Source organism: Lycorma delicatula, chromosome 1, assembly GCF_047948215.1.
Source record: "Lycorma delicatula isolate Av1 chromosome 1, ASM4794821v1, whole genome shotgun sequence".
Classification (NCBI taxonomy): Eukaryota; Metazoa; Arthropoda; class Insecta; order Hemiptera; family Fulgoridae; genus Lycorma; species Lycorma delicatula.
The window spans coordinates 83,956,254-83,968,441 of NC_134455.1; the positions used below are offsets into that span (position 1 = coordinate 83,956,254).

The 12,188-nt window shown below is 31.1% G+C and overlaps 1 protein-coding gene across 1 annotated transcript in view; it reads left to right on the forward strand.

Moving 5' to 3' along the window:
* The first annotated feature begins 3,512 nt into the window (after nt 1-3,512).
* The window catches only part of Acadvl (Acyl-CoA dehydrogenase very long chain), a 104,974-nt gene continuing 96,298 nt past the window's right edge, over nt 3,513-12,188 (forward strand). Inside the window, exon 1 of the mRNA XM_075357294.1 lies at nt 3,513-3,748. Coding sequence (XP_075213409.1) covers nt 3,669-3,748 — 80 coding nt within the window. The 5' untranslated portion in view covers nt 3,513-3,668. The remainder of the gene's footprint in view (nt 3,749-12,188) is intronic.

A 12,188-nucleotide genomic window follows, 5' to 3' on the forward strand; every position in this document is an offset into this window, starting at 1 on the left:
GGAGGGTACTGTCAGGAACGGCATAGCCGGGTCTGGCATGACCTCCCAGGGGAGTAGAGGCAAGGCCGTGTTATACGGGATCGTGGGTCGGGCGTTGAGGGGAAGGGAGTTATAAAAGAGAGAGAGAGAGAGAGAGAGATTGAGAGAGAGAGAGAGAGAGTGAGTCAGCCACGCAAATGGGTGGTTGGGAAAACAGACTGGATCACATACAAAGATTCTTTTAGCCGATTAGCCGATGCAATAGTGGTAGCGTGATCTATCACTTGCCATGTTTACACACCTGGTACTCTATTGTGGAAATGGATATATTCCTCTAACATCGCCAACGTCTTGTTGGTGTATTTTCGATATGCAAAAGATATTTTTCGATATGACACGGCTTAGAGGAGAGTATTCCTAAATAAACTTCATGAATGGTATACAGAGGGAATCTCCTTGCATTTATCAGGGGTTTCCTCAGTATCGGTCCTTTCGAGTTAGAATTAGATAAATGGCATCCGAAAATTTTACACTAGAAAATGGAATATAACAGGTAAGTGTCCTAAGGGTTACCTTATTTGCTGTAGCCATAAATATTACGACAAACTGCGTGCGGAAATCTGTTGTTTGTTCGTTATTCGTAGATGATTTTTCAATTTACGTTCCTTGCTGAACTTTAGCTATTGGCGAGAGGCTGCTCCAAAACACAATAACCCGTTTAGAATGGTGGTGTAAAACGACTGGATTCACATTTTCTCCGGAGAAAACGAAATAAATTTGCTTTTCACGCCTGAGGGAGCATGCTGACCCTTAACTGTATTTACATAGCGAACCAGTTGAACCGTGCACGGGGGTTAGATTTTTAGGATTGTGGTTTGACCAACAATTGACATGGGCAACACATTAAAAGAATCTGAAGGTAAAATGTATAAAAATGCTAGACATGCTGAAAGTTTTATCTAATACTCGTTGGGCAGCTGATCGTGTATGCATGTTGCGCTTCTACCGAGATCTGGTCCGTTACTCCTTAGACTAGGCAGCGTGGTTTAGTCGTCCGCTCGAACAATTAAGCCACGCTGCCAAGCTTGTTATTTAACAAAATGAATTTTATAATATAAGTAGGGTGAATCCTGATCCTATAGTTCATACGGACGGCTCTAGAAACGTTAATTCTGTCGGTTGTGCTTTTGTGGTTGACAACAGAACATACAAGTTTGAGCTTCCCAGCATCATTAGTGTTTTCGTTGTATGCTGTGTGCTATTAATAAGGCGGCGTTAAATATAATTAGCCCCACATATTGACACCTACTTGGGTGTTCAGATTCCATGAGTGCTTTACAGACGATAAGTAACATATACTCCAGACACCCTGTTGTCTGCGACATTCAGTTTATTATTTTTCAAATGACTCAGCGTAACACATCTGTGGCTTACTATAGTAAGCTCCAGCGGCGGCTCGCAGCTAAAGTTAGTGGGGTGCTGCTCCAGAAAAATCTTTTACTGGACCGTTTCAAAGCCATGGTTAAAGTTTTCTGTAAAATAAAATAACCGAACAAAAATATGAATCAAATAGAATAGCTGGAAGCAGGATAATAATCTAATTCTACACTTTATCACATTCAAGAATACGGTACAAGAATCACATTCAAGAATATTTCGGTTTAACCGCAAAAGTAATAAAATGTCAATACAGATAATATTTTTTAGTATTATTAGATAATAACTTAATAAAATGTCCACTTAGAAACAATGTAGTCCAATGGTGCTTTATTTAAATTTCTATGTACACATAAACAAATACATAATTAGTTTTTACTAATTACTTTTTCTTTCGCCCCTCCAGCGTATTTTTGTACAGATTTGGCAATCAAAGAGCCGTTGCTTTCGCCATCTTCTGATCACTACTGAAAAACAATTAATCCACTTTCATATTCCTTCCACTGACGAAACTAGAAAAGAGAAACAAATAAGGAACGTTTCATGCACACACAGATTTAAAAAAAACTACCTTCCACCAGCACGCCAGGGTCGGCACTGCGGCAGCGATAGTACTCTCTCCCTCGCAGTCTCGCGTGCAGCTTCCTATTAGCGCATGCGCACAACAGCCAAACTCCACGCCGCTGGAACTGTGACGCACACAGTTTCATACAAAGATTTTTATATCTTTTTCATAAACTGGTGTGTGGCTACTGACATTAAGCTTAAGGATTATATATTGTACAAGTATAAAGAAAGAATTATAGAAAAAGGACTCATTATATTAAATGTTATTGATAATATCAAGTGGAAATAGGGGTGCTGCAGTTCTATAGCGCCTATATGCGAGCTGCCAATGGTAAGCTCACCTATTATAGTAAGATTACTATAGTATGTTTTACCTGTTTATTCCATTTGGCATATAGCAGATGGTAATTTTATTTTTTTAAATTTAAATTTAATGTAATATTTCAGTGTGGTTTTATTTCGCTTTTAGTATGCGTTGTAGGTGTTTGCATGTATTCTGTGTTTTTATATTACTGGATTTTAGTTAAGTTAGTTTTTAATATTTTTTTGTTTACCACATTAACATCCTGACCAGTTGCTGATGACAACACTTCTTTATGCACCCAGGAAAAAATCCATCCTTCAACCTCATAAATTAACAAAAATTTTAATATTCTGATATTCTAAACATTCATTTCTGAAATGTATTCTGCCTTTAAAAAAATAATAAAGAAAATGAAGACATCCACTCTTCTTGTCTTCTGAACAGCTCATACCCCTGCCCTCTAAATTAAAAAAATGTTAATATCACAATATGGAACATTTTAATGATGCCTGCTTATAGTACAGTACACTGTAATAGTACAGTACAAAAATTGTATTATGGCAACTTATTTTGCAGCACATACAATAGTCCATAGTTAATTAGTATTTGACATGATTTGAGAAAAAAAAATGATCAAAGAAAAAATTATTCAGATAGTTTCAGAATATGATGCTTTAATTATTTATTGTTACTTAGAAAATGAATATTCTATTAATTTCTGATAAAGCTAGTATAGGAAATTGGAGAATTAATTAAAACAACAAATTTTATCAAAAGTTTTTAAATATTTTTGACCAGCCCTCTAGTGGTTAACTCATTACAAATCAATTGTTTAACAGCTGATTTCGAAGTCAAAGGTTTTTAGGTTCAAATCCTTGTAACAGTTAATTGCCTTTATATGGATTGAATACTAGACAGTGGATACCGGTGTACTTTGGTTGGTGGGGATCAATTAACCACACATCTCAGGAATGTGGTCGACCTGAGTCTGTACAAGACTACACCTCATTTACATGTCATCTCATCTCATTCGGTCGTGGGGGTGTTTCTTGTTGCTTACTAATAGAACAGATTCCAACGTACACATAAAGAAAAAAATGTTTTTAAATATTTTAATAATTTTAAAAATTCCCGCCAATACATAAGAAACGAGAATCAGCTGACTTTTCTATTTTCATACGTTCACGTGCCAGTTTTTTTAACAGATGTTGAATTTAACCTTCGTCTGTAATTGTGTCACTTGTGTGTTGATTGCTATTCAGATAGTTTGAGACAATACGCAGAGTTTTAACAGTGAAGGCTATCCTTTCAAGGTTTAATGCCCGCATTCGTAGTTGTGAATTGTTAAGTTTAATTTGTAGAGAATTTTTATTTTAAAAACATGTTTAGGAAAAGTTTAAATAAAGTTGTGTTGGAACAGAAGTCAGCCCTAAAATGCCTGTTGGAAAAACAACTGACAAGGTAAGATATTATATTTCTTGTGTTTGACATAAAATATAAATCTTTTTGTACTGAATAAGTGTTGATTTCGCCATTAATCTAATTTATATGTAAATAAGAATGTGTGATTAACAAATAAATAGTGTTAGTTATATATGATAATTTTATGAAATAAATATTTAGTATATGAATTTGAATTTATTGTTTTAATTGAAAAAAAAAAAATTTTTTAGATATAGTACTTTTCTGAGATGGTTGTTCGTAAAAACAAATTTCTTTATAACGTTTATTTCTAAACGTTATAAATTAAAAGTTATGAATAAACTTTATCTAAATTTTGGTTGTAAATTACAGCTATATTTTTTGCTTCTGTAGTATTTTGGCAGCGTAATCGTTTTTGTTTTGGGATTTTAGAAAATATTATTTTGTTTATGTACTTTGAAATCGCATTTTAAAATAAGTTCTAAGTGAAATAAATAAATTCATACTTTTCTAGTTTATTTATTCATGTTTTTATTCAAGTTCCATGTATTAAAGTGAATTGACCCTATTAGCAATTGATACTAATAACTAATCTCAAGCTTTTCTTTATTTGGCTAGTTTCTACAATGTAAACTAGTTAATTAAAACTGGTAATGAATCGATTTTCAGATTCTAATGTATTTTCTAATACTATTGTAAACTCTTCTTAGAATTGTTGAATAAAAATATATATTTTATTACAAAAGATTTCTATCCTATGAATTAAAAAAACTTTTTATTTTTTTGTAATAAAAAAATTGAATTAAACATGTTTTTTGCTGTTGCATTTAAATATATCTTATCAACATCAATGATGCTTCAAAGCAACAACATTGCTTTGATGGTAAAAAGCAACAACTGCAAATGGTATAATGGGTTGAAACAACCCATTATACCATTTTACTTCAATTAGCTTCTGTTTCTCAAATAGCTTACATTTCTTTTTTAATTTTTATCTTTTTCATCCTCTCTTCTTTGTACCTTCATTGAGCCTATTTTAATCAGCTCTTTCTCTTCTCATGATTATGTCCTATTCTGTTTTCACTGGTAAGGCAAGGTTTGGGTTTAGTTTTTTTTTACATTAAATATTTGTAAACCAAAATTGTGGTTATTTTCAGCAATCACCTTCAATTTTTCTTATATTTAATATAGTAGATTTGCCTTGGATCAAGAAACGCTAAAGATCTAAATGTTGGAAAGCAGGTTTTGACAGCATTTCATTTCATAAGATTTACATCTTGTGTTGTCCTGATCCTAACCATATCCATGTCTACTGTGGTATATTAATGTATGAGCAAGATCAAAGTTGTTTTTCAGAATCACTAAAATTTCAAATTACTCAAAATTAAGATATTAGCTTTTCTTTGTTCCCAGCTAGTGGTAAACATAAATTAGATAGGACATTTATGCTTTATGCATTGAAAAAAATGTAAGAAAGCGATTACTAAATTTCAGTAAACCATTATACAAAATTTTCATTTCTACCTATCCTTCCACATTAATTACTTATTTTGGTTTGATTTCTGTTACGTAGAGAAAAAGTGTTAGATACATCAGTTTTGATGGAAATTTTTGGCAGAAAGTAATATTTATGTTTTCTGTGTTGGTGAAGTTAACTGTTACAGTATTTTTTCTTCCCAAAAAAAATTGTTCTTTGATTTTGTTTCGTTATACTATATTTCATTTTCATTCTTATGACTGTTATGCAAATAAAACATTTGAGGTACAAATTACACAAATCAGATACTTTTATCTGTGTGTAATGATGAACAGTTGGTGTCACTTTAGGGATGAATGTCACATTTCAGTAGGCTTTGCAAGCTATGCAACAGCATATCAGATAAGTAGGTGATGGAAAACCACTTCATTCTAACGCTCTTGATTAATATGTCATTGGATGCTTGTTTTTTTTTTAATGGCTATATAAGATAAATTATGTTCTTTATGTTAAAAAAATAATATACTTATGATGAGTTATATATTTGTAATAGTTAATTTGGTAAAGAATATTTTATAATATCAAAAAGATTTTTTAACAGTTCAAAGAAATGCTATCTATTTATGATTGTCTTTAATTACTTCTAATCAAAATCAATAAATTAGTTTCACTAGTATAACTATATCTGAACTAGTAAATGAACACAATATTTGGTCTCATACTAAAAATAATGATAGATAATATACATTTACTTTGAATGTAAACTTAAACTAATTTTATAAGTTAAATTAAAATGTAATAAAATTTTCAGGTTAAATGTTAAAACTTCAAAATTTTAAAATACTAAGTATTAATAAATAAATTAATTAATTAAAACATACGCACACACAGAATGATTGCATTTATAAAATCTTTTACAAATGGACAAATCAAGTAATATTATATTTTAAGTATTTATAAAGCATACTTAAAATTAATACACAAAAAGAAACAAAATAGAATATTATTTTAATATTTTTAGGAAATAAATAGTTTAACGCAATAAATGGATTATAAATCACTCAAAACAAAATTAATACATTTTATTTTAATCCAGATACAGAGATTAAACATTTAAATAACTATCATGTTACTTTCAGATTCAATGAAATAAGAAATACTCATGGTTCATCTAGTTATTTAAAACAAATTTTATAACAGTGGCTCTGGAAAGCAGCTAGACAAAAAAAAAACAAAATTGAGGTATTGCAATATTCAAATGTTTTTAAAATTTATTGTAACTTAGAAAGAAACACTGATGTTGACAAGAAACAAGCATTTTGGTTTAATTGATTGTAGCTCCCAACCATTAAAATTAATAAATTTGAAATGTTGCGTATTCCAATGTTTTCTTTTTCATTTGTTTCTTTCATAAGAAAAAATTCAAATAGATTTTTCAACAGCACAAGTACACTACACACCACACCACAAACACTACAGAAACTGTAACATATACCCTTACACAGCAACACAACAACATGTTACATCTTACATCATAAATATTACACACCAGTTTGTATAATCTATCAATCGCTTCCTCACTTGCACTGTGCAGTAATTCTACAGGTATTCCGTCTATTCCAGGAGCTTTTCTGCCATTTAAATATTTTAATGCTCTCTTAAATTCAGATCTCAGTATTGTTTCTCCCATTTCATGCTCCTCAACTTCCTCTTCTTCCTCTATAACACCATTTTCCAATTCATTTCCTCCGTATAACTCTTCAATATATTCCACCCATCTATCGACTTTACCTTTCGTATTATATATTGGTGTACCATCTTTGTTTAACACATTGTTAGATTTTAATTTATGTACCCCAAAATTTTCCTTAACTTTCCTGTATGCTCCGTCTATTTTACCAATGTTCATTTCTCTTTCCACTTCTGAACACTTTTCTTTAATCGACTCTTCTCTCGCCAGTTTGCACTTCCTGTTTATAGCATTTCTTAATTGCTGATAGTTCCTTTTACTTTCTTCATCACTAGCATTTTTATATTTTCTACGTTCATCCATCAGCTGCAATATATCGTCTGAAACCCAAGGTTTTCTACCAGTTCTCTTTATTCCGCCTAAGTTTGCTTCTGCTGATTTAAGAATTTCCTTTTTAACATTCTCCCATTCTTCTTCTACATTTTCTACCTTATCTTTTTTACTCAGACCTCTTGTGATGTCCTCCTCAAAAATCTACTTTACCTCCTCTTCCTCAAGCTTCTCTAAATTCCACCGATTCATCTGACACCTTTTCTTCAGGTTTTTAAACCCCAATCTACATTTCATTATCACCAAATTATGTTCGCTATCAATGTCTACTCCAGGGTAAGTTTTGCAGTCAACGAGTTGATTTCTAAATCTTTGCTTAAACCATGATATAATCTATCTGGTATCTTGCAGTATCGCCTGGCTTTTTCCAAGTGTATATTCTTCTATTATGATTTCTATACTGGGTGTTGGCAATTACTAAATTATACTTTGTGCAAAACTCTTTAAGTCAGTCCCCTCTTTCATTCCTTTTGCCCAGCCCGTATTCACCCACTATATTTCCTTCCTTGTCTTTTCCAATGCTTGCATTCCAATCTCCAACTATTATTAAATTTTCCTTTTATGTGTTTAATTGTTTCATCAATTTCTTCATATACACACTATCTCATCATCATCATCATGGGCCCTTGTAGGCATATAGACGACGTTAACAATCGTTGTTGGTTTAGGTTTTGATTTTATCCTTATTACAATGATTGTATCGCTATGCATTTTGAAATACTCTACTCTCTTCCCTATCTTCTTGTTCATTACAAAACCTACTCCAGCCTGCCCATTATTTGAAGCTAATTAATTATTCTAAAATCACCTGACCAAAAGTCATTTTCCTCTTTCCACTGAACCTCACTAATTCCTACTGCATCTACATTTATCCTACCCATTTCCCTCTTTAAATTTTCTAACCTACCAACCTTTTTTAAACTTGTAACATTCCACGCTCTGACTCATAGAATGTTATTTTTTAATTTTCTGGTGACCCCGTCCTTAGTAGTCCCCACCCAGAAATCCAAACGGGGGACTAGTTTACCTCCGGAATATTTTACCAAGGAAGGCACCTCCATCATTGCTATATGAAAATGCAGATGTGATGTTGATATGATCGTTTAAGTCGTCCTGACTTACGCACTTAACAACTACTAAAAGAGCTGCTGCCCTCTTTCAGGAATCATTCCTTAGTCTGGCTCTCAACAGATACCTCTCCGATGTGGTTGCACCTTCAGTCCAGCTACTCTGTATCACTGAGCACTCATGCCCCCTCACCAATGGCTATGGGATTCATAGAGAGAGAATAGTTTATATTTTAAAATTCCTAAATAAAAAATTTGTCTGTAGAACATTGAAAGGATATTTTTAGATTCTGATGTTATTTGCACTTCTGTAATGTTATAAAATTGTTTACAAGGTCTGTAAATAAAGTAATAAGACTGGTTCAGAAAAACTTTTTATTTACACGGACTCTATCACCTTAGTTTCCCTGGGAAGCCACGTAATAGTTCAAATGGTTTTTCCACTCATCATAGCAGTGTTGGAACCCAGAAACCGGAATATCCTTCAGATGGTCAGTTACATTTTTTTAATGTTTTCTACTGTTCCAAAATGGTGTCCTTTGAGCTGTTTTGTTAAAGTCGAGAACAGGAATAAGTCACAGGGATTAAAGTCAGGTGAATAAGGTGGTTGAGAAACTACAGGAATGTTTTTCTTTGCCAAAAACTCATTAATGAGTGTGTACTGTGACAAGGTGCATTGTCATGATGCAGCATCCAGTTGTCTTTCATGGCTGGTCTCATGCAGCCAACTCTTTTCCGCATTCTTTCAAGAATCTCAGTAAACATATTGATTTACAGTCCCCTCGTAGGCAAAAACTCTTATGGATCATGCCATTACTATCAAAGAAACAAATTAGCATGGTTTTGATTTGCTCATTTTTGCTTTTCTGGGACATGGTGAGTTTGAAGTGTACCACTACTTGCTCTGGTGTTTTGTTTCTGGGTACTCAAATATCCAGACTTCATCACCAGTAATAACATTTTTTAGAAAATCATAATCAGCTTCAATTCATCCTAGAAGATTGCGGCATACTTCTACCCTGTTGTTTTTCTGTTCAACAGTGAGGTTTTTCGGAACCAATTTTGCACACACTTTTTTCATGTCCAATTCATTTGTCAAAATTTTATGGACCGTGGTATGGTTAAAATTTAATTGTTCTGCAATCATTCTGACAGTTAATCGCCGGTCGTACTGTATCAAGTCTCTGATTCGCTCAACATTGTCATCAGTCTTTGACGTTAATGGTCTTCCAGAGCATGGATCATCTGCAACTGATTCCCGACAATCTGAAAATGCTTTAAATCACTTAAAAACTTGAGCTCGTGACAGAGCATCATTTCCATACGCCCTCTTCAATTTTGAAAAAGTTTCAGTAGTATTCTCACCTAGTTTAACACAAAACTTGATTGCAAAATGTTGCTCATAATGAGTATCACCCATTTTTGTAACACACAACAAAAACTCATTTCATGTAAAGTTTGTTTACATCTCACTAAAAATATTAATACCTAATGTAAATCAGCTGTTCATATAACCATATGTTTACTAGTAACTTTACAGTGTTGCCACTTTGGCTGCCAAAAATATCTAGTCCTATTACTTTATTTACAGACCTCATGTGGTACACAAACCGTAATTATTGATTAGCAACTTCAAAAATACAAAATTTCTCAAATAAATTCAATTTTGAATCTGAAGAACAAAATAATTTGCATAACTGAATGTACTTCTATTAATTATTAAACTAGTATTTTATTTATCATTTCATTTTTGGTTTTTTAAAATTTATTTTGACTAATCAATATGCAAATAATGTTTTATATAAAAAAATGTGTTCGATTTTAAATTAAGCATTTTCCGTTATGTTTTGTTCTAAAATGATTAATTTTTTTGAATTTTTATTTGTTTTCAGTTGACACAATTTAAATCAATTTTATCATAAAACTCCCTTAAAATTTTGTTATCAGGTTTATATTTCTTCATTGAGTTAATCTAATAAAGTAAATAAAATGCCCCAAACCGAAAACAATGGGCTTTTAATGTTTAGGCTTTACAGTTTATTTTTTATTGTTACTTTATAGTTGATTGTTGTATGTTATGCTATACAGTGTCAACTGAATTCTCGATCCGTTTTCTTTCCCTTTTTAAGTTATAAAGCATTCAAAACCAATTTTTGCTCTATAATTTGGCTCTCCAAGAATTTACAGCCTCGTTATATCATCAGAGCAAAATTTTCTTTGATTTCTACTCCATAATTACTCGTTTTTAGACATTTCATTTATTTTATTCTTACATGCAATATTTGATGAAGCTAATACAGAGACATAGGCAGGTTAAAGCAATTAGAATGGTTAAGTCTGCATGGGTATATCAAAACGTTTAGGTAATGACTTAAAAAAAAAATACTATGTATTTAAGGAGTTGGCAGAACATTTATTCATTGAAATCAGTTATTTAAATAACCTTTATTATTGATATTAAAGAAGTTAAAAATAATATTGTAACATAATAATAGTAATAATTCATTCTTCCATAATGGTAAAATATGAAACCATAAAAAATATTTTATTTTTCATAAAAAATTTTATGTTTTCAGTACTTGAATTTATCTTTGTTGAAATATATTTAATAGTTACAATATTCTGTAGTTTAATGTTCTTTACATTCTTTTGTTCCATTATAGAGTTTATGCTTTTATTCTTCATTTCATTCTATTGACACCTGTTTTGTAAAATCTATTGATTATAATTATTTTTATTTATTCACAGTTGTAGTAAATTACATTATTAACTGGTTCTCTTCATTAAAATTTATATGTGGAAATTTTTATGTTTCTGTATTTGGAAATTTATGTATTTTTTTTTATATTTCACGCTTACGTTGAGCTAATGACCAGTTGATAACTTTTATTATGTGTTGAAAGATATATCTATATTTTCTATATTTATTTATAATTATCTCAGTTTTTATGCACTGAATTAAAAGCCACAAAAAATTGTGGAATTATAAATCCAAATGAGATGTAATATATGAGTAATCTTTTGTATTTGTTACTAATGATAGCAAGGTAAAAAATGATAAATAATGAGATATGATGAATAATTTTTAAATAAGAGTTATTTAATGTCATTTATTATTTTATAAATATTAAAAATTAATTTGGTAACCTTATCAGTAGATGAATAATTAGTGATTCTTCTTCAATTTATAACATGCTGCAGACATACGTTTTCATGTGTTCTTAATTTAAATTAAAAATCCTAATTATAAATTTTAATTTAGATTATTTAATTATGAAACACTGGTAAATGAAAAATTTTTTTAAATAATTTTTATATATTAATTTTCTTTTTTCTTGGATAATTGAAAGCAGTGTAATATTTTGCTTTCAAAATGTTTCTGGTATTGTTAGACTAAAATTTTGCTGTGTATACTCATCTTTCTCATTGTGTTGTATATAAGCTACTTTTTTTATAATGTTAATGTATTTTTGTTAAAGTAATTCCTAAATAAATAATGCCATATGGTTTGGAATGCATCAAGGGTCAGAATATTTGAAGCTATTTGAATTGGTTTAGTGAATCATTAGAGTGAATTGTCTCTCAATAATAATAGGTAGGCCTGGTCAGAAGGGTTAGAAGGAAAGTAAGTAGAAATGAAGAAAAGTTGATTGTGAACAGGTTAATTTGGTTAAAAGAAGACAGGTGTTATGTGTTATGGAGACTAGAGACCCCCAAATGAAGTTAGGTCTGGCTTTTCTGCAGTGTTGTTTGCTTTTTGTGTTTAGCTCTTCCTGACATAATTACATGATGTCTTCGTGTATGTATGCTTCAATAGGAATTTGATATTTGCTTAGTTCAAAATGGTCAGTAAAA